The sequence below is a fragment of the Pseudorasbora parva genome, chromosome 2 (assembly GCF_024679245.1).
Source record: "Pseudorasbora parva isolate DD20220531a chromosome 2, ASM2467924v1, whole genome shotgun sequence".
In the NCBI taxonomy this organism is placed as follows: domain Eukaryota; kingdom Metazoa; phylum Chordata; class Actinopteri; order Cypriniformes; family Gobionidae; genus Pseudorasbora; species Pseudorasbora parva.
Window position 1 is genome coordinate 62,358,514 of NC_090173.1, and position 22,807 is coordinate 62,381,320.

General features: G+C 44.2%; 2 protein-coding genes and 7 non-coding genes across 9 annotated transcripts in view; all 9 read right to left on the minus strand.

Annotated features, from left to right (window-relative positions):
* Positions 1-22,621, minus strand: part of LOC137049570 (uncharacterized) — a 112,718-nt gene extending 90,097 nt beyond the window's left edge. Inside the window, exons 1-3 of the mRNA XM_067428129.1 lie at positions 22,580-22,621; positions 20,629-21,322; positions 20,455-20,526 (exon numbers count right to left, since the gene is read on the minus strand). Of these exons, the coding sequence (XP_067284230.1) occupies positions 20,455-20,526; positions 20,629-21,313 (757 nt within the window). The 5' untranslated portion in view covers positions 21,314-21,322; positions 22,580-22,621. The remainder of the gene's footprint in view (positions 1-20,454; positions 20,527-20,628; positions 21,323-22,579) is intronic.
* trnad-guc (transfer RNA aspartic acid (anticodon GUC)) lies at positions 1,097-1,168 on the minus strand. The gene has a single exon. It is a non-coding gene; the product is annotated as a tRNA-Asp (tRNA).
* trnad-guc (transfer RNA aspartic acid (anticodon GUC)) lies at positions 2,891-2,962 on the minus strand. The gene has a single exon. It is a non-coding gene; the product is annotated as a tRNA-Asp (tRNA).
* Positions 4,694-4,765, minus strand: trnad-guc (transfer RNA aspartic acid (anticodon GUC)). The gene has a single exon. It is a non-coding gene; the product is annotated as a tRNA-Asp (tRNA).
* trnad-guc (transfer RNA aspartic acid (anticodon GUC)) lies at positions 5,892-5,963 on the minus strand. Its single transcript has one exon. It is a non-coding gene; the product is annotated as a tRNA-Asp (tRNA).
* trnad-guc (transfer RNA aspartic acid (anticodon GUC)) lies at positions 7,088-7,159 on the minus strand. Its single transcript has one exon. It is a non-coding gene; the product is annotated as a tRNA-Asp (tRNA).
* On the minus strand, positions 7,687-7,758 carry trnad-guc (transfer RNA aspartic acid (anticodon GUC)). The gene has a single exon. It is a non-coding gene; the product is annotated as a tRNA-Asp (tRNA).
* trnad-guc (transfer RNA aspartic acid (anticodon GUC)) lies at positions 8,285-8,356 on the minus strand. Its single transcript has one exon. It is a non-coding gene; the product is annotated as a tRNA-Asp (tRNA).
* Positions 13,437-19,011, minus strand: LOC137089669 (uncharacterized). Its single transcript, XM_067453240.1, has 7 exons — positions 18,993-19,011; positions 18,379-18,456; positions 18,181-18,285; positions 16,810-18,043; positions 15,587-16,670; positions 15,402-15,474; positions 13,437-15,295 (listed from the first exon to the last, which is right to left on the minus strand). The coding sequence occupies exons 1-7, from the start codon at positions 19,009-19,011 to the stop codon at positions 14,238-14,240; spliced, it is 3,651 nt and encodes a 1,216-aa protein (XP_067309341.1). The 3' UTR covers positions 13,437-14,237.
* Positions 22,622-22,807: the final 186 nt, after the last annotated feature.

Below are 22,807 nucleotides of genomic sequence, written 5' to 3' on the forward strand. Positions count from 1 at the left end.
CAGCGCAACTGCTGCTCGCCGCAAACATCCTTCCCATTTGCAGGTACGGCCTCATGAGTCATATCGCTTCAAAGAAGCCAACAGAACATCTATTATATAAATAAATATAAAGTGTCTGTATAAATTGAGGAATGTCACTGAATTAGGGAGCTTGTTTTTCAATGAAGAGATTGGTAGGTCAGGTCCATAGGTTAATGCATTTTTTTCAGTTGCTGGTCCAAACAGACAGAGTTTCAGTTCCTCTGCACACAGTCACTGATAATGTGTTGGGAGCATTGACCGCGTAAGGTGGCGTTCAGCAAACAAGCAAAATGCCTGCGTTGGTGGTATAGTGGTGAGCATAGCTGCCTTCCAAGCAGTTGACCCGGGTTCGATTCCCGGCCAACGCAATTCTTTTGCTCAAAAATGTCTCCCGGGACCCTGGCCAGCTCTTTGTGTCACTTGTAGCTGGAGCAATAACTTTTGAATGGGTCTTTGGGCAGCAGTAAAGAATTAGACCTCCCCGTCGGGGAATCGAACCCCGGTCTTCCACGTGACAGGCGGAGATACTGTCCACTATACTAACGAGGAGTTGCGGAAGGAGGCGTTGCACCCGATCAGCGCAACTGCTGCTCGTCGCAAACAGGCTTCCCATTTGCAGGTACGGCCTCATGAGTCATATCGCTTCAAAGAAGCCAACAGAACATCTATTATATAAATAAATATGAAGTGTCTGTATAAATTGTGGAATGTCACTGAATTAGAGAGCTTGTTTTTCAATGAAGAGATTGGTAGGTAGAGTCCATAGGTTAATGCATTTTTTTCAGTTGCGAGTCCAAACAGACAGAGTTTCAGTTCCTCTGCACACAGTCGCTGATAATGTGTTGGGAGCATTGACCGCCTAAGGTGGCGTTCAGCAAACAAGCAAAATGCCTGCGTTGGTGGTATAGTGGTGAGCATAGCTGCCTTCCAAGCAGTTGACCCGGGTTTGATTCCCGGCCAACACAATTCTTTTGCTCAAAACTGTCGCCCGGGGTCCCTGGCCAGCTCTTTGTGTCACTTGTAAATGGAGCAATAACTTTTGAATGGGTCTTTGGGCAGCAGTAAAGGACTAGACCTCCCCGTCGGGGAATCGAACCCCGGTCTTCCGCGTGACAGGCGGAGATACTGTCCACTATACTAACGAGGAGTTGCAGAAGGCTGGCGTCGCACCCGATCAGCGCAACTGCTGCTCGCCGCAAACATCCTTCCCATTTGCAGGTACGACCTCATGAGTCATATCGCTTCAAAGAAGCCAACAGAACATCTATTATATAAATAAATATGAAGTGTCTGTATAAATTGTGGAATGTCACTGAATTAGAGAGCTTGTTTTTCAATGAAGAGATTGGTAGGTAGAGTCCATAGGTTAATGCATTTTTTTCAGTTGCGAGTCCAAACAGACAGAGTTTCAGTTCCTCTGGACACAGTCGCTGAAAATGTGTTGGGAGCATTGACCGCCTAAGGTGGCGTTCAGCAAACAAGCAAAATGCCTGCGTTGGTGGTATAGTGGTGAGCATAGCTGCCTTCCAAGCAGTTGACCCGGGTTCGATTCCCGGCCAACGCAATTCTTTTGCTCAAAAATGTCTCCCGGGACCCTGGCCAGCTCTTTGTGTCACTTGTAGCTGGAGCAATAACTTTTGAATGGGTCTTTGGGCAGCAGTAAAGAATTAGACCTCCCCGTCGGGGAATCGAACCCCGGTCTTCCACGTGACAGGCGGAGATACTGTCCACTATACTAACGAGGAGTTGCGGAAGGAGGCGTCGCACCCGATCAGCGCAACTGCTGCTCGTCGCAAACAGGCTTCCCATTTGCAGGTACGGCCTCATGAGTCATATCGCTTCAAAGAAGCCAACAGAACATCTATTATATAAATAAATATGAAGTGTCTGTATAAATTGTGGAATGTCACTGAATTAGAGAGCTTGTTTTTCAATGAAGAGATTGGTAGGTAGAGTCCATAGGTTAATGCATTTTTTTCAGTTGCGAGTCCAAACAGACAGAGTTTCAGTTCCTCTGGACACAGTCGCTGAAAATGTGTTGGGAGCATTGACCGCCTAAGGTGGCGTTCAGCAAACAAGCAAAATGCCTGCGTTGGTGGTATAGTGGTGAGCATAGCTGCCTTCCAAGCAGTTGACCCGGGTTCGATTCCCGGCCAACGCAATTCTTTTGCTCAAAAATGTCTCCCGGGGCCCTGGCCAACTCTTTGTGTAACTTGTAGCTGGAGCAATAACTTTTGAATGGGTCTTTGGGCAGCAGTAAAGAATTAGACCTCCCCGTCGGGGAATCGAACCCCGGTCTTACGCGTGACAGGCGGAGATACTGTCCACTATACTAACGAGGAGTTGCAGAAGGCTGGCGTCGCACCCGATCAGCGCAACTGCTGCTCGCCGCAAACAGGCTTCCCATTTGCAGGTACGGCCTCATGAGTCATATCGCTTCAAAGAAGCCAACAGAACATCTATTATATAAATAAATATGAAGTGTCTGTATAAATTGTGGAATGTCACTGAATTTGAGAGCTTGTTTTTCAATAAAGAGATTGGTAGGTAGAGTCCATAGGTTAATGCATTTTTTTCAGTTGCGAGTCCAAACAGACAGAGTTTCAGTTCCTCTGCACACAGTCGCTGAAAATGTGTTGGGAGCATTGACCGCCTAAGGTGGCGTTCAGCAAACAAGCAAAATCCCTGCGTTGGTGGTATAGTGGTGAGCATAGCTGCCTTCCAAGCAGTTGACCCGGGTTCGATTCCCGGCCAACGCAATTCTTTTGCTCAAAACTGTCGCCCGGGGCCCCTGGCCAGCTCTTTGTGTCACTTGTAAATGGAGCAATAACTTTTGAATGGGTCTTTGGGCAGCAGTAAAGGACTAGACCTCCCCGTCGGGGAATCGAACCCCGGTCTTCCGCGTGACAGGCGGAGATACTGTCCACTATACTAACGAGGAGTTGCAGAAGGCTGGCGTCGCACCCGATCAGCGCAACTGCTGCTCGCCGCAAACATCCTTCCCATTTGCAGGTACGGCCTCATGAGTCATATCGCTTCACAGAAGCAAAGAGAAGCCAACAGAACATGTAAAATATAATTAAATATAAAGTGTCTGTATAAATTGAGGAATGTCACTGAATTAGAGAGCTTGTTTTTCAATGAAGAGATTGGTAGGTCAGGTCCATAGGTTAATGCATTTTTTTCAGTTGCTGGTCCAAACAGACAGAGTTTCAGTTCCTCTGCACACAGTCACTGATAATGTGTTGGGAGCATTGACCGCGTAAGGTGGCGTTCAGCAAACAAGCAAAATGCCTGCGTTGGTGGTATAGTGGTGAGCATAGCTGCCTTCCAAGCAGTTGACCCGGGTTCGATTCCCGGCCAACGCAATTCTTTTGCTCAAAAATGTCTCCCGGGACCCTGGCCAGCTCTTTGTGTCACTTGTAGCTGGAGCAATAACTTTTGAATGGGTCTTTGGGCAGCAGTAAAGAATTAGACCTCCCCGTCGGGGAATCGAACCCCGGTCTTCCACGTGACAGGCGGAGATACTGTCCACTATACTAACGAGGAGTTGTGGAAGGAGGCGTTGCACCCGATCAGCGCAACTGCTGCTCGCCGCAAACAGGCTTCCCATTTGCAGGTACGGCCTCATGAGTCATATCGCTTCAAAGAAGCCAACAGAACATCTATTATATAAATAAATATGAAGTGTCTGTATAAATTGAGGAATGTCACTGAATTAGAGAGCTTGTTTTTCAATGAAGAGATTGGTAGGTCAGGTCCATAGGTTAATGCATTTTTTTCAGTTGCTGGTCCAAACAGACAGAGTTTCAGTTCCTCTGCACACAGTCACTGATAATGTGTTGGGAGCATTGACCGCGTAAGGTGGCGTTCAGCCAACAAGCAAAATGCCTGCGTTGGTGGTATAGTGGTGAGCATAGCTGCCTTCCAAGCAGTTGACCCGGGTTCGATTCCCGGCCAACGCAATTCTTTTGCTCAAAAATGTCTCCCGGGACCCTGGCCAGCTCTTTGTGTCACTTGTAGCTGGAGCAATAACTTTTGAATGGGTCTTTGGGCAGCAGTAAAGAATTAGACCTCCCCGTCGGGGAATCGAACCCCGGTCTTCCACGTGACAGGCGGAGATACTGTCCACTATACTAACGAGAAGTTGTGGAAGGAGGCGTCGCACCCGATCAGCGCAACTGCTGCTCGCCGCAAACAGGCTTCCCATTTGCAGGTACGGCCTCATGAGTCATATCGCTTTAAAGAAGCCAACAGAACATCTATTATATAAATAAATATGAAGTGTCTGTATAAATTGTGGAATGTCACTGAATTAGAGAGCTTCTTTTTCAATGAAGAGATTGGTAGGTAGAGTCCATAGGTTAATGCATTTTTTTCAGTTGCGAGTCCAAACAGACAGAGTTTCAGTTCCTCTGCACACAGTCGCTGAAAATGTGTTGGGAGCATTGACCGCCTAAGGTGGCGTTCAGCAAACAAGCAAAATGCCTGCGTTGGTGGTATAGTGGTGAGCATAGCTGCCTTCCAAGCAGTTGACCCGGGTTCGATTCCCGGCCAACGCAATTCTTTTGCTCAAAACTGTCTCCCGGGGCCCCTGGCCAGCACTTTGTGTCACTAGTAAATGGAGCAATAACTTTTGAATGGGTCTTTGGGCAGCAGTAAAGGACTAGACCTCCCCGTCGGGGAATCGAACCCCGGTCTTCCGCGTGACAGGCGGAGATACTGTCCACTATACTAACGAGGAGTTGCAGAAGGCTGGCGTCGCACCCGATCAGCGCAACTGCTGCTCGCCGCAAACATCCTTCCCATTTGCAGGTACGGCCTCATGAGTCATATCGCTTCAAAGAAGCCAACAGAACATCTATTATATAAATAAATATGAAGTGTCTGTATAAATTGTGGAATGTCACTGAATTAGAGAGCTTCTTTTTCAATGAAGAGATTGGTAGGTAGAGTCCATAGGTTAATGCATTTTTTTCAGTTGCGAGTCCAAACAGACAGAGTTTCAGTTCCTCTGCACACAGTCGCTGAAAATGTGTTGGGAGCATTGACCGCGTAAGGTGGCGTTCAGCAAACAAGCAAAATGCCTGCGTTGGTGGTATAGTGGTGAGCATAGCTGCCTTCCAAGCAGTTGACCCGGGTTCGATTCCCGGCCAACGCAATTCTTTTGCTCAAAACTGTCTCCCGGGGCCCCTGGCCAGCTCTTTGTGTCACTTGTAAATGGAGCAATAACTTTTGAATGGGTCTTTGGGCAGCAGTAAAGGACTAGACCTCCCCGTCAGGGAATCGAACCCCGGTCTTCCGCGTGACAGGCGGAGATACTGTCCACTATACTAACGAGGAGTTGCAGAAGGCTGGCGTCGCACCCGATCAGCGCAACTGCTGCTCGCCGCAAACATCCTTCCCATTTGCAGGTACGGCCTCATGAGTCATATCGCTTCAAAGAAGCCAACAGAACATCTATTATATAAATAAATATGAAGTGTCTGTATAAATTGTGGAATGTCACTGAATTTGAGAGCTTGTTTTTCAATAAAGAGATTGGTAGGTAGAGTCCATAGGTTAATGCATTTTTTTCAGTTGCGAGTCCAAACAGACAGAGTTTCAGTTCCTCTGCACACAGTCGCTGAAAATGTGTTGGGAGCATTGACCGCCTAAGGTGGCGTTCAGCAAACAAGCAAAATCCCTGCGTTGGTGGTATAGTGGTGAGCATAGCTGCCTTCCAAGCAGTTGACCCGGGTTCGATTCCCGGCCAACGCAATTCTTTTGCTCAAAACTGTCGCCCGGGGCCCCTGGCCAGCTCTTTGTGTCACTTGTAAATGGAGCAATAACTTTTGAATGGGTCTTTGGGCAGCAGTAAAGGACTAGACCTCCCCGTCGGGGAATCGAACCCCGGTCTTCCGCGTGACAGGCGGAGATACTGTCCACTATACTAACGAGGAGTTGCAGAAGGCTGGCGTCGCACCCGATCAGCGCAACTGCTGCTCGCCGCAAACATCCTTCCCATTTGCAGGTACGGCCTCATGAGTCATATCGCTTCAAAGAAGCCAACAGAACATCTATTATATAAATAAATATAAAGTGTCTGTATAAATTGAGGAATGTCACTGAATTAGAGAGCTTGTTTTTCAATGAAGAGATTGGTAGGTCAGGTCCATAGGTTAATGCATTTTTTTCAGTTGCTGGTCCAAACAGACAGAGTTTCAGTTCCTCTGCACACAGTCACTGATAATGTGTTGGGAGCATTGACCGCGTAAGGTGGCGTTCAGCAAACAAGCAAAATGCCTGCGTTGGTGGTATAGTGGTGAGCATAGCTGCCTTCCAAGCAGTTGACCCGGGTTCGATTCCCGGCCAACGCAATTCTTTTGCTCAAAAATGTCTCCCGGGACCCTGGCCAGCTCTTTGTGTCACTTGTAGCTGGAGCAATAACTTTTGAATGGGTCTTTGGGCAGCAGTAAAGAATTAGACCTCCCCGTCGGGGAATCGAACCCCGGTCTTCCACGTGACAGGCGGAGATACTGTCCACTATACTAACGAGGAGTTGTGGAAGGAGGCGTTGCACCCGATCAGCGCAACTGCTGCTCGCCGCAAACAGGCTTCCCATTTGCAGGTACGGCCTCATGAGTCATATCGCTTCAAAGAAGCCAACAGAACATCTATTATATAAATAAATATAAAGTGTCTGTATAAATTGAGGAATGTCACTGAATTAGAGAGCTTGTTTTTCAATGAAGAGATTGGTAGGTCAGGTCCATAGGTTAATGCATTTTTTTCAGTTGCTGGTCCAAACAGACAGAGTTTCAGTTCCTCTGCACACAGTCACTGAAAATGTGTTGGGAGCATTGACCGCCTAAGGTGGCGTTCAGCAAACAAGCAAAATGCCTGCGTTGGTGGTATAGTGGTGAGCATAGCTGCCTTCCAAGCAGTTGACCCGGGTTCGATTCCCGGCCAACGCAATTCTTTTGCTCAAAACTGTCTCCCGGGGCCCCTGGCCAGCACTTTGTGTCACTAGTAAATGGAGCAATAACTTTTGAATGGGTCTTTGGGCAGCAGTAAAGGACTAGACCTCCCCGTCGGGGAATCGAACCCCGGTCTTCCGCGTGACAGGCGGAGATACTGTCCACTATACTAACGAGGAGTTGCAGAAGGCTGGCGTCGCACCCGATCAGCGCAACTGCTGCTCGCCGCAAACATCCTTCCCATTTGCAGGTACGGCCTCATGAGTCATATCGCTTCAAAGAAGCCAACAGAACATCTATTATATAAATAAATATGAAGTGTCTGTATAAATTGTGGAATGTCACTGAATTAGAGAGCTTCTTTTTCAATGAAGAGATTGGTAGGTAGAGTCCATAGGTTAATGCATTTTTTTCAGTTGCGAGTCCAAACAGACAGAGTTTCAGTTCCTCTGCACACAGTCGCTGAAAATGTGTTGGGAGCATTGACCGCGTAAGGTGGCGTTCAGCAAACAAGCAAAATGCCTGCGTTGGTGGTATAGTGGTGAGCATAGCTGCCTTCCAAGCAGTTGACCCGGGTTCGATTCCCGGCCAACGCAATTCTTTTGCTCAAAACTGTCTCCCGGGGCCCCTGGCCAGCTCTTTGTGTCACTTGTAAATGGAGCAATAACTTTTGAATGGGTCTTTGGGCAGCAGTAAAGGACTAGACCTCCCCGTCGGGGAATCGAACCCCGGTCTTCCGCGTGACAGGCGGAGATACTGTCCACTATACTAACGAGGAGTTGCAGAAGGCTGGCGTCGCACCCGATCAGCGCAACTGCTGCTCGCCGCAAACATCCTTCCCATTTGCAGGTACGGCCTCATGAGTCATATCGCTTCAAAGAAGCCAACAGAACATCTATTATATAAATAAATATGAAGTGTCTTTATAAATTGTGGAATGTCACTGAATTAGAGAGCTTGTTTTTCAATGAAGAGATTGGTAGGTAGAGTCCATAGGTTAATGCATTTTTTTCAGTTGCGAGTCCAAACAGACAGAGTTTCAGTTCCTCTGCACACAGTCGCTGAAAATGTGTTGGGAGCATTGACCGCCTAAGGTGGCGTTCAGCAAACAAGCAAAATGCCTGCGTTGGTGGTATAGTGGTGAGCATAGCTGCTTTCCAAGCAGTTGACCCGGGTTCGATTCCCGGCCAACGCAATTCTTTTGCTCAAAAATGTCTCCCGGGGCCCTGGCCAACTCTTTGTGTCACTTGTAGCTGGAGCAATAACTTTTGAATGGGTCTTTGGGCAGCAGTAAAGAATTAGACCTCCCCGTCGGGGAATCGAACCCCGGTCTTCCGCGTGACAGGCGGAGATACTGTCCACTATACTAACGAGGAGTTGCGGAAGGCTGGCGTCGCACCCGATCAGCGCAACTGCTGCTCGCCGCAAACAGGCTTCCCATTTGCAGGTACGGCCTCATGAGTCATATCGCTTCACAGAAGCAAAGAGAAGCCAACAGAACATGTAAAATATAATTAAATATAAAGTGTCTGTATAAATTGAGGAATGTCACTGAATTAGAGAGCTTGTTTTTCAATGAAGAGATTGGTAGGTCAGGTCCATAGGTTAATGCATTTTTTTCAGTTGCTGGTCCAAACAAACAGAGTTTCAGTTCCTCTGCACACAGTCACTGATAATGTGTTGGGAGCATTGACCGCGTAAGGTGGCGTTCAGCAAACAAGCAAAATGCCTGCGTTGGTGGTATAGTGGTGAGCATAGCTGCCTTCCAAGCAGTTGACCCGGGTTCGATTCCCGGCCAACGCAATTCTTTTGCTCAAAAATGTCTTCCGGGACCCTGGCCAGCTCTTTGTGTCACTTGTAGCTGGAGCAATAACTTTTGAATGGGTCTTTGGGCAGCAGTAAAGAATTAGACCTCCCCGTCGGGGAATCGAACCCCGGTCTTCCACGTGACAGGCGGAGATACTGTCCACTATACTAACGAGGAGTTGCGGAAGGAGGCGTCGCACCCGATCAGCGCAACTGCTGCTCGCCGCAAACAGGCTTCCCATTTGCAGGTACGGCCTCATGAGTCATAACGCTTCAAAGAAGCCAACAGAACATCTATTATATAAATAAATATGAAGTGTCTGTATAAATTGTGGAATGTCACTGAATTAGAGAGCTTCTTTTTCAATGAAGAGATTGGTAGGTAGAGTCCATAGGTTAATGCATTTTTTTCAGTTGCGAGTCCAAACAGACAGAGTTTCAGTTCCTCTGCACACAGTCGCTGAAAATGTGTTGGGAGCATTGACCGCCTAAGGTGGCGTTCAGCAAACAAGCAAAATGCCTGCGTTGGTGGTATAGTGGTGAGCATAGCTGCCTTCCAAGCAGTTGACCCGGGTTCGATTCCCGGCCAACGCAATTCTTTTGCTCAAAACTGTCTCCCGGGGCCCCTGGCCAGCTCTTTGTGTCACTTGTAAATGGAGCAATAACTTTTGAATGGGTCTTTGGGCAGCAGTAAAGGACTAGACCTCCCCGCCGGGGAATCGAACCCCGGTCTTACGCGTGACAGGCGGAGATACTGTCCACTATACTAACGAGGAGTTGCAGAAGGCTGGCGTCGCTCCCGATCAGCGCAACTGCTGCTCGCCGCAAACATCCTTCCCATTTGCAGGTACGGCCTCATGAGTCAGATCGCTTCAAAGAAGCCAACAGAACATCTATTATATAAATAAATATGAAGTGTCTGTATAAATTGTGGAATGTCACTGAATTAGAGAGCTTGTTTTTCAATGAAGAGATTGGTAGGTAGAGTCCATAGGTTATTGCATTTTTTTCAGTTGCGAGTCCAAACAGAGAGAGTTTCAGTTCCTCTGCACACAGTCGCTGAAAATGTGTTGGGAGCATTGACTGCCTAAGGTGGCGTTCAGCAAACAAGCAAAATGCCTGCGTTGGTGGTATAGTGGTGAGCATAGCTGCCTTCCAAGCAGTTGACCCGGGTTCGATTCCCGGCCAACGCAATTCTTTTGCTCAAAAATGTCTCCCGGGGCCCTGGCCAACTCTTTGTGTCACTTGTAGCTGGAGCAATAACTTTTGAATGGGTCTTTGGGCAGCAGTAAAGAATTAGACCTCCCCGTCGGGGAATCGAACCCCGGTCTTCCACGTGACAGGCGGAGATACTGTCCACTATACTAACGAGGAGTTGCGGAAGGAGGCGTCGCACCCGATCAGCGCAACTGCTGCTCGCCGCAAACAGGCTTCCCATTTGCAGGTACGGCCTCATGAGTCATAACGCTTCAAAGAAGCCAACAGAACATCTATTATATAAATAAATATGAAGTGTCTGTATAAATTGTGGAATGTCACTGAATTAGAGAGCTTCTTTTTCAATGAAGAGATTGGTAGGCATAGGTTAATGCATTTTTTTCAGTTGCGAGTCCAAACAGACAGAGTTTCAGTTCCTCTGCACACAGTCGCTGAAAATGTGTTGGGAGCATTGACCGCCTAAGGTGGCGTTCAGCAAACAAGCAAAATGCCTGCGTTGGTGGTATAGTGGTGAGCATAGCTGCCTTCCAAGCAGTTGACCCGGGTTCGATTCCCGGCCAACGCAATTCTTTTGCTCAAAACTGTCTCCCGGGGCCCCTGTCCAGCTCTTTGTGTCACTTGTAAATGGAGCAATAACTTTTGAATGGGTCTTTGGGCAGCAGTAAAGGACTAGACCTCCCCGTCGGGGAATCGAACCCCGGTCTAAAGCGTGACAGGCGGAGATACTGTCCACTATACTAACGAGGAGTTGCAGAAGGCTGGCGTCGCACCCGATCAGCGCAACTGCTGCTCGCCGCAAACATCCTTCCCATTTGCAGGTACGGCCTCATGAGTCATATCGCTTCAAAGAAGCCAACAGAACATCTATTATATAAATAAATATGAAGTGTCTGTATAAATTGTGGAATGTCACTGAATTAGAGAGCTTGTTTTTCAATGAAGAGATTGGTAGGTAGAGTCCATAGGTTAATGCATTTTTTTCAGTTGCGAGTCCAAACAGACAGAGTTTCAGTTCCTCTGCACACAGTCGCTGAAAATGTGTTGGGAGCATTGACCGCCTAAGGTGGCGTTCAGCAAACAAGCAAAATGCCTGCGTTGGTGGTATAGTGGTGAGCATAGCTGCCTTCCAAGCAGTTGACCCGGGTTCGATTCCCGGCCAACGCAATTCTTTTGCTCAAAACTGTCTCCCGGGGCCCCTGGCCAGCTCTTTGTGTCACTTGTAAATGGAGCAATAACTTTTGAATGGGTCTTTGGGCAGCAGTAAAGGACTAGACCTCCCCGCCGGGGAATCGAACCCCGGTCTTACGCGTGACAGGCGGAGATACTGTCCACTATACTAACGAGGAGTTGCAGAAGGCTGGCGTCGCTCCCGATCAGCGCAACTGCTGCTCGCCGCAAACATCCTTCCCATTTGCAGGTACGGCCTCATGAGTCAGATCGCTTCAAAGAAGCCAACAGAACATCTATTATATAAATAAATATGAAGTGTCTGTATAAATTGTGGAATGTCACTGAATTAGAGAGCTTGTTTTTCAATGAAGAGATTGGTAGGTAGAGTCCATAGGTTATTGCATTTTTTTCAGTTGCGAGTCCAAACAGAGAGAGTTTCAGTTCCTCTGCACACAGTCGCTGAAAATGTGTTGGGAGCATTGACTGCCTAAGGTGGCGTTCAGCAAACAAGCAAAATGCCTGCGTTGGTGGTATAGTGGTGAGCATAGCTGCCTTCCAAGCAGTTGACCCGGGTTCGATTCCCGGCCAACGCAATTCTTTTGCTCAAAAATGTCTCCCGGGGCCCTGGCCAACTCTTTGTGTCACTTGTAGCTGGAGCAATAACTTTTGAATGGGTCTTTGGGCAGCAGTAAAGAATTAGACCTCCCCTTCGGGGAATCGAACCCCGGTCTTCCGCGTGACAGGCAGAGAAACTGTCCACTATACTAACGAGGAGTTGCGGAAGGCTGGCGTCGCACCCGATCAGCGCAACTGCTGCTCGCCGCAAACAGGCTTCCCATTTGCAGGTACGGCCTCATGAGTCATATCGCTTCACAGAAGCAAAGAGAAGCCAACAGAACATGTAATATATAATTAAATATAAAGTGTCTGTATAAATTGAGGAATGTCACTGAATTAGAGAGCTTGTTTTTCAATGAAGAGATTGGTAGGTCAGGTCCATAGGTTAATGCATTTTTTTCAGTTGCTGGTCCAAACAGACAGAGTTTCAGTTCCTCTGCACACAGTCACTGATAATGTGTTGGGAGCATTGACCGCGTAAGGTGGCGTTCAGCAAACAAGCAAAATGTCTTCGTTGGTGGTATAGTGGTGAGCATAGCTGCCTTCCACGCGGGGGCCAGTCGCGCGTAGGTGTAGAGCGCTGCTAGCCAATAGAAAGCGAGGAAAATCCAGAGAGGCGGGACAAAAATAGTGCATAAAATTGGAGGTTCGAATCCCGCCTCGACCACAAATAACATTACATGTATTTAAAGTTACTGTTCATATAGATTCGCGTAGCGTATGATAAACATACATAATCAAGTATTGAACAGTTATTATTCTTGTGTAAGGTCTGCATAAGTTTTAGTTACTAACATCTATAATAGTTCAGGTGTTGTCGTTAATATTTTAATAATTAAAATATGATTAATTAAAATGAAGACACCCTACAAAATATTTCACACACTTCACACAATAAATATATTTTGTGTGAAGTGTGAACAAAATTTATACTATAGTATATATAGTATATACATTTTATACATTATTTAAAAATTGCTAAAGAATGCACAACTGATATGTAGTTTAAATTAAATTTACTAAGTGCATTACTATAATTGTTTCTATAGTGTAATATTAACAATTATAGTAACATTATTTATAGTCTAATTGTTTTTAAGATAGATACAAAAATAAGAAGCTATAACAGATGTCTTTGTGTACGATGTGTATCATTATTTGAAAATATAAAACTATTTAAAATGATTAATATACAAATATGGAGTTGTGTTATAGTAGTATATTTTTTTATTATGTGATTGTTTTTACATTTCTTTTTAATGTCCCTAAAATATCGTAAATCATATTAAACTAAGATTTACAAATATAAGTCACTTCCTAAGAGTTTTCTCTAAGGTGTCCAAAATTACATAGCCATTGGTAATTAATGTTTCACATATTTAAATATTTATATTTAAAATGAAAACACCACACAACATTCTTTTTATATATATTTAGTTTATTATATATTAATACTAGGATAATAGAGGATAAATATATATCACAGCATATTAAACAGACATTGTCAACATTTAGAACGAGTAAAATGAATTGCTAAAAGAGAACGTGAATTGAACATTTTTTTCTATAATAAAAATATAATAATAAACATGTTATAGCAAGTACTGAAAATATTGCAAATATCAGAATGTTTAAAACACAAGCAAGATCAAACAAATATTTACAAATGTATCTTTTTACACAAGATAAATAAGTTTAACATTCAAAAGAACAAAGCAAAATGTATGCATTCTACCACAACATTATGTAAATATTAATTGCACTATGTAGATAATGTGGGAAAAAAGACAATTGTATTGAATAAAAAAATAAATTAACACTGGGAATATCTTAACATAACCAAAATAAATAATCAGTCTATGAAATCAAGTTACAGTTTAAACTGAACAAAGGTCTATGGAAGAATAAAAAAGAAACCACTTAGGCTACTTTTCAGTTGAACACAGATGATCCTACTGCCCATGTGCGTGTATACAGTACAGTTATAAATATGATTGTACCAAAAGTAATAAACTAATAAAATTTAAGAACAGTATAACAACATGCTTAATAAATATTATATGCAAACATTTCTTACAGGTGAGATACAAAGTATTTACAATTTCAAAAGATTAAAAGTAGTGCTTTCAATCATCTAAATAATCTGAGTTTTGAAAATGTTTTGAAACAATTGTAAACACATTTTCATTGATAAATAAACAAAAATGGCAAATGAATCAGTAAAAGTTAAGCAGAATTTTTTACATTTTACAATCCTTCAATCCTGGACCAACATGGCATTCTAAAATAAAAGAAAGAAGAAACCCCAGAAAGACAATAAGGCAAGAACAAACCAGTGGTTTCAGCATGTAACAGACATCCATAACAAACAAGATACACAGTTATATTTTTATAATACAACAATTACAATATGTACATATTCAAAGCCAGGAAACATGAGGGCAGTCACTTTCCCTTTTCTGCTGCCCATCTCTTCCTTTCAGCCTCATAAAAAGAAGACTGACAGAACTCTCCCCAAGTCATCTCGTGAGGCATCCCTTCTGTCCGATATAGGGAAAACACTTTGGCAGGACAATAGACATATTTCCCTGCCACACCAGGGAACCCAGTATGTGTGTGTGGACTCTCTGGACCTTGTTTGAGTGGCTTGTGACAGAACCTACAGAGGCGACCAGTGGGGTGCTGCTCCAAGGCCTTTCTCTTTCCCCGCTCCTCCATTACCTGTCTTGCCTCTGCAGAACGCTGCTTTACGGCCTCTAGCTCTCGGTTAAAAAAAGGCAATTCAGCAAAGTCAGCAAATGGCATTCGAGGATTGGTGAGGCCTTCCGCTGCATACAGCTGGTATACCTTTGTCGAGCAGTAAAAGTACTTCACGGTCCCAGACTGATAGAAGAAATGAATGGAGGAGCCATCACCAAGGTAACGTGACTTTGGCTGCCCACAAGCAAGACAGTTCCGTGTCCTCTTTGTGGCAGGCTGCTGTTGCAGTTGCTTTTGCTGCTGCTTCTCCACAAGCTCTTTCACCATTTCTTCAATCTCACCCTTAGTTAGCGGGGACTCCTGGGGCTTATTACTGGGTGGGTTCACTGGGGCAGGTTGGAGGGTTAACACTGGAACACTTACAGTTTCACTGCCTTCTGTAAGGTGATGCCACAGCTGCTGGGTTTCCAGGAGTTTCTCTGGACTGGTGTTCAGGGATGAACTTGTGTTTGTCATCTTGGCCAGGTGTTTCACATAACGGGAGATATGCTGTTTTGTGGTGGGGTGTAAAAGGCTATTGGGATCCCTGGAGGCAGCCTGCACAAGGGCAGCATACTCTGCATCCACCTGGATGAGGAGGTCTTTCTGCCCGTGGTACTTTACCAGAAGGCCATCAATGCAATCCCTCATGGGCTGTGTCCACCGAACATGGTCCAGGACAAAAAGTAGACCGCCTGCCTTGATGGAACCTGTGCGAGCAGCACGTGGAGAGGGAGTAAAGGGCAGTGGTGGTGTTATCTCATCTAAAGGAGAGTGGAAAATAAATCATTTTTACGTTTATCTCTCAAATAGCCGTAGTATTCATATAAATAAGGAATAATAAAGGGATGAGGATGGGAGTTAAATTACCTTTTACATTGGTGGGCTGTCCAGGCTGGATCATTGTTTTTGAGCCAAGAGGAGCCACACCAAAGATGTCATCCTGGAGCATAGGGTAATTAATTTTGGATAAAATCAGTGATTACATAGTTACATTTTGTGTTTTAGTGAGTGAGATTGACAGTGAAATTCCTATATACAACAGTCAAGTTTACCTGAGCAAAGTGTTCCTCCCTGACCTCCTCGGGTGGGTCATCAGGTGGGAAACTCTCACTGAGTGCAGACAGCTCTGAGGACTGACGCTCTCCCTCCCCTGCAACATGTACCTTTTGGGACTTGTGCTTGTCCCAGTCCAGGGGTACAGGACGACAACCAGGCTCCAGATACTGCAGTCCAAACCTTTCTCTGGTGTCTGTCTGTGAGACAAGTAAAGCAGGGTACTTGGCTTGACCCGTCACCACGTCTGAAAGCTTGTTTAGTTCCATGATCAGCACTGGATCAAAAACTGCAGGCAGCTTCACTTCAGGCTGCTTCAGGTCCACAAGGCGCTGGAAATTCCAACGAGCCACTCCAATCATGCCCTGCGCCTGGAAAAGTTCTGTGGATACCTGAGTGCCGGTGACCCATCTTGCCTGATGGAAATGGAACCCCTCCTGCTGAGAGGTGCCTCTCACAGGGATCCAAACCGGTACAGCTGCTGCCTCTCCCTTCACATGGTTCAGCTGGACCGTTCCACCATGCCTATAGAGGATCCCCTCCGCAACCTCTGGGTCACTCAGGCAGCCTCTGAGGATGTGGACTCTCTGAATCCTCCACACCTTCAACATTGATGGTTTGAACAGTGGCACACCATCAGGATCACATTCTAAAAAAAATCTTTGCAGAACGCTCTCCACTCTCTCCAGCAGCTCTGTGGGGTGTGGGACCCTGGTGCGGCAGTGCTCCCTGATGTGCTGCTTTGTTGGATTTGCAGGCACTATCCCACAGAAGACATACGCCTGCTTCAGTCTCTGTAGGTCCGTCTGGTCCACAACACTGAAAGCTGCTGACAGAAACTTACAGAAAGCACTGTGCAGTGGATGGTGCTCTGACACACACTCTCTGGAGAATCGCCGCATGCAGTGGAACAAGTCCAGCTTGATGTTGATGTCGCTGTTGTATTCTGCGCGGGAGGAACAGGTGTTGATTATATGCCCAGAGGTTGCCACAGTCACTATAGCCTCAGTGGTCGACCAAGAATCCCAAAGGAGGTGCTCCTGTGGCTCAGGGTTTGGGATCCTGAAGGCAGCACAGCAATCTCTGTTTTAAACACAAAGAGAAGTATATTTAAAATATTAAACATTAAAATACATATGATACATGTATTTGTTATACTATATTGTGTTTATGTTACACATATAATATAGGTGGGAAGTAAAATGTGATGGCTGGTTCTTACCTGTCAACCCACTGGTAGTTGGCTTTTGGCAGTCCAGCAAAAATGTAGCGACGAGACAGCCCCTCATACATTGGCTGCAGGGATTTGTCACTTTCAGACTGCAGCATCACCCAGGACAAGATCATCCAGTTTTCATTCATGACGGCATAGGATGACATAGTACCTGATGCAAGCACAACCTTCCGGGCCAGCTTGCGGGTATGGTCAGCCCTTAATACTTGTCCAAACGTGCCTTGGAGGAGCAGATTGAGTGTGCTCTCTTGCCTATGGTACTCCTGAATGAGGCAGTCAACCAAGTAGTGGGGTGAGACTGTTACTCCGCACCAGCCGACCACATCACTATACCCACCAAATGGAGCAGGAGTGTTTGTTGCTCTTAGTGCTCCTGTGATGGTCTGCTGACCATAAAGTCCACTGTCTCCATCCAGCACATTTTTAACAGTGGACAGGTAAGCCAGGTGTGCACGCTCATACCTGAGGTGGAGAGCCTCATTCAACTGATTAGCCATATCGTTGGGAGACTTTGCTGTGCGCCGCAACTCATCCATCACAGTCTTACATATGGCCTTCTTGTGGGTTAGAAAAGCTGGCAAAATGTTGCAGAAACGACTTGGCAGCATGTCCATCCATTGGGGTTTGTCTGCAAACCAGTACTTTTTACAAACTTTACAGCTGAGCCGAGAGGCAAGTATGTAGTATTGGCTGTTCGTACCAATAATGACACGGGGTCGTCCAACACCTGACGAGACAACGTGGGGATTCGGACAGCCGTACAGGCATGGCAGAGTGTAGTTGTTGCGGACTCTTTCCATAATGCTGTGCTCTGGTTTCCAAATGAAGAATGGATGAAGTTGAAAGTATTTTGGTGATGGGAGCTCATAGATAGCATCAATAAGCTCAGGCTGAGGTGGGTAACGCCACAAGGAGATCATGTTCATTGGATGTCTCACCGGTCTAGATCCTGGCCACAGTCCCAAGTCTTCCATTTCAGTTTTCATCCAGATTCTCTGCTGGTGAGAGCAGTGCCATCGGCTCACATCCTGGTCATAGCTTGGCAATGGTGGAACAGCATGCTTCTCCTCCAACTTAGTAGGGTACCCAGCAGAGGCTGCAGGCAGTGCTGTGGGAGGAGTAGAGGCACCAGGGAGTCCAGAGAAAGCCTCGCCAACAGCTGAAGGGGAACGTGAGGGAGGAGTAGAGGCTGTAGACTGTGCAGAGGTAACTGGGAGGAGGGCTACAGGATGACAAGGATGACATTAGTCATAGATGAGCATTACATTTGTTAAATATGTAAAATCTGTTTTAAATTTGATAAAATTATGTTACAAGTAAAAGTTTTGCAAGTCAAATTATGTTACATTAAGTCCTTACATTGACAGAACACGGTTTCTTGCCCTGGTCTCAAAGGTACTGTGGTCTTGATTGTAGATAACCCCAGTTTAAGCAACTCTGAAGGTACTGGCAAAGGAACCCTCACTGGAGTGAAGGGAATTGGGGAAAAACATAACTCTGATCAGAAACAGGCATATCCTTACAGTAGTCGACATGTGTACACGTCCATGTACCAACCTGGCCGTGGAGAGGCAGTTGCACTATATTCTTTAGTCCGGTCTGGTTTTGTTGGTGTTGCTGGTGGTTTACGCCTCCCTAACACAGAAAAATGTAATTTAATTCTAATACCCTGTAGTTCTGTCCCTTAGTAAATGTGTTAATAAGTAGTAATGCAAATACATGCAAACCCATAGAACACTTGACTTCAGTACTATTTTTAGGGGAGAGCGGGGCACAACCTAACGCTTTTTGACTGTCTCAGTTTGTGTAAATCCACTTGGGGTTCAGAGTATTAACTGAGATGAAAAATGAATTTAAGTAAGACATTTACTTTTGCTATAGTTAAATAAATGTTCAGTGAAATCTTCCAAAGATTTTTTTTAAATTTTGGTGCTTTTCTCTAAATAATGTTGATATGGCAACTAGTAAATACACTAAGTTTCGTCATCCTGGCATGTGTGGAAAGTGTTAAAACGTATGTGTTACAACTAACCCAGCGTTAGGTTGTGCCCTGCGCTCTACTAATATTAGGGGTGTGGTATGTTAGTGGGTCTACATTGCATGAGTAGTCTACAGCTTCATGTATCAAATGGGATGCGCCATTCTAGTCCAAATTAAAAATATATTTGTACTTTTGCTGTACTTCTGCATTTTGGACATGTGTTTCTTTTACTCTGTAGAACATGTACATACCAAACCTTTAAGTATAGCATGCAAAACAAGAACTCTGTACTTACCCTCAACGATGAGATACAAATGCCTTCAATGTTAGTAGAACAATTGAACACAAGAATTAGAACAGGCCTGAACGTGGCCTAACCAACAAACAGCAAAAAATAAATATAGAATAGATAATCCTGATTCATGTCAGAATTATCCTTAGTATGCAGCAGGAATAAGACCTTTGACCACTGGGACTCCAACAATGTCTGAACCTAAAAGCACAGTGAAGATAATTTAACTTTCAAGCATTAATAACATAAACAGACAAAATTACATATGTACACCTTTACTGTTAGTTTTTTAAGGCTTGTTTTGTCAAAACACTATACACACCTCACACAATCCACACACACAAGTAGCAGAACACCTCAGTTCTTTTGCAAAATGAAACAATAATTTAACGAAACCCAATTTTGACACTGTATGGTTCATACATTCTGATTCTGTTTGATTCATTTACACACTGCTGTTCTCAATCTTAAGCACTTGTAAAATTTACTTTTCTAATGATATAATCTGGGTTTGATTTTTTTCAGAGATATTGTTTGAGTAAAGTATATGAATATATTGACCAAACAGTACACACAAGACCAGTACTGTCTATTGATGAAACAATTTATCTCTACCCCTCTCATACCCCTCTCTACCCCTCTCATACCCCTCTCATACCCCTGTCATACCCCTCTCTACCCCTTTCATACCCCTCTCATACCCCTCTCATACCCCTCTCTACCCTTTCATACCCCTCTCATAACCCTCTCTACCCCTCTCATACCCCTCTCATACCCCTCTCTACCCTTTCATACCCCTCTCTACCCCTCTCTACCCCTTTCATACCCCTCTCTACCCCTTTCATACCCCTCTCTACCCCTTTCATACCCCTCTCTACCCCTCTCATACCCCTCTCTACCCCTTTCATACCCCTCTCTACCCCTTTCATACCCCTCTCTACCCCTCTCTACCCCTTTCATACCCCTCTCTACCCCTTTCATACCCCTCTCTACCCCTTTCATACCCCTCTCTACCCCTCTCATACCCCTCTCTACCCCTTTCATACCCCTCTCTACCCCTCTCTACCCCTCTCTACCCCTTTCATACCCCTCTCTACCCCTTTCATACCCCTCTCTACCCCTCTCATATTGTAAACTGGAATGCACAGCACAGAAACAATGTAACATCCCAAACATTTACCATCTTGAATAATGCTGGATAAAAATGCAATTATTTTTCATGGGAAAAAAATCCAGTTTGATAGAGAGCTGAAGTGTGTGTGTGTGTGTGTGTGTGTGTGTGTGTGTGTGTGTGTGTGTGTGTGTGTGTGTGTGTGTGTGTGTGTGTGTGTGTGTGTGTGTGTGTGAGTGATTTTCTTACTCAATTGGCCTTGGATTTTGGATGGGGATATAGAAAGCATCATTCTCTCCAATTCTTCATCATCCTCCATTTCTGTGAAACAAAGCAAAAAAGCAAAAAAGCAAATCATATGTCATCCCACATTTACATATTTCAGTTTTGACCTAATATATACTCAACTGTACTGTAACAAACCTGGAGGATGAGAGGCAGATGCTGCAAGTTCCACTGAAACACTCTGAAGCTTGGTCTTTTTCTGAGTGAGGTACTGCTGCAGCCGATACATTTTGCTGCCTGGAACACACCGTTTCTGGAGGATGAATGCAGCATATCCATCTGCTCTGCTCTCCCAAACCTCCCTCCAAGTCCTGTCTGCATTAACCCCAAAGCCAACCACGTTATCATCTTCATTCCTCACAGGTGGTGCCACTGATCTTCCAGCTAAATACTTTTTGAGGTCCTCGATTTCCTGGAAGCTTCTACTGAACTCAAGGAATGAAAGTAGGCTCTCCTTCTTGGGACCCTCCGGTTTAAACTGTCCGGCTCTCTCCTCCTCCTCAACCGTCTTAGTCAGGAATAGTGTATAGCCTACATCATTCTCTAGCAGCCACCGGAATGACTTGCCTTTGTACTTTCCAAACTGAAGCACAAACTCTCCCATCACCTCCTGTCTGTCTGACACATCTCCTCCTCTCATGAAGACAACAGAGCGGGCATTCTCCTTGACCTTGTCTTCCCTTTGAGGGGCTGATTTGTCCTGGAGATTGGGGTTGTCTTTGATCCTCTTGGCTTCATCTGAGGGATCTTGTCTCAGATATCCAGTTGGTCCTTTCCTGAAGCACACTTTGATCTTGCCTGGGAAGATCACTTTCGACTTCATCTTGCTGTGCTGTACACAAAGAGCTGATTAGTGTTTATTCGTCTGTTGCATTAACACACCGTATTAATTAATACACTTCTATTCTGAATACATTATTAAGAATTATTTCTTAATAAATAAAACAACATTTAAATGTACCAGTTTATTCTAAAAACAAATTCATAAATGAAAATAAATCTATTTATTTTGTAAAATTCTTTGTGTTTAGTTATTTCTTAATAAAATGTTATTCATTTATTATACCATTAAATTGCACACACATATTTTTGTAATTAAAATGCAATAAATGTGTGAGTTATATTTATTACATTCAAATTTTTAAAAATTCAATACCCGTCAAAAGTTAGAAAATAGTAAGATTATTTAAAAATACATTTTTACAGTAGTCTCTTCTGTTCACCAAGGATAAAATAGAACATATAATACAAAAATACAAAACATTTACAATTTAAAGTAACTTTTTCTATTTTAATATATTTTAAAAGGCAATTTATTACTGTGATGCAAAGCTGAATCTATCATCGTCACATGATCCTTCACAAATCCTTCTGATATGTAATATTATCAGTGTTGAAAACAGTTGTGTAAAAAATAAATCTGATTATTTAAGTTCTTACAAAAGCTTTATTTCAGATAAATACTGTTCTTTTGAACTTTCTATTCATAAAAGAATCATAAAAAAATGTTTTACACAACTGCTTTCAACAGAGAATGATCAGTGAAGGATCATGTGACACTGACTGGAGTAATCATGATAAATTCAGCTTTGATCGCAGGAATAAATACAAAATGTATATATATATATTAAAATATAAAAGTCATTTTATATTTCAAAAAAGTTTTTTTTTGTGTGTGGTATTTTCACAACATAAATGATGTGTAGAAGATACTTCTTTAAACACATAAAACATTTTACATTCTCAAACTTTTGGCTGGTAAAATAACAGTGTAACTTATATGTTAACCGTGCAGTATGATGTGACGTTAGCACTAGTTACTACGTTAGATCATAACGTTACCGCACTGTAAATTAAAATACTTTTATATACTAAGAAATCAATGAACAATCCCTTTTGCAAAAAAAGATAATCTAATACAATAACAGGTTTATTTTCGTCGAGGAGTTTAGTTTTCTATTTTCTAACGAGACAAACCATTCAACACAATTAACATAGGCTAACGTTACATATAACGTTAAACATAATACGATAATATACATGCAAATTAATGGCAGAAATATATAAGTAATAAAGTACATGTAGTCACCTGAGGTAAAATCTGTCTGAATGTAGCTTAGGCAGTATTTGGTGCACAAAACAAGTTTGCTGACGGTAAATAAATATCTCTCCGATCGTAAAACGGGTCTCCCCTCCTCCATTGCGAATGATTGACAGATGACAAGATGACACTGCGCTTCTTTTAAATTCCGCGCCACGGAAACGGCGAAACAGCGCCATGAAATCTACCTGCGGTCAAACATATATTGCATCGGTA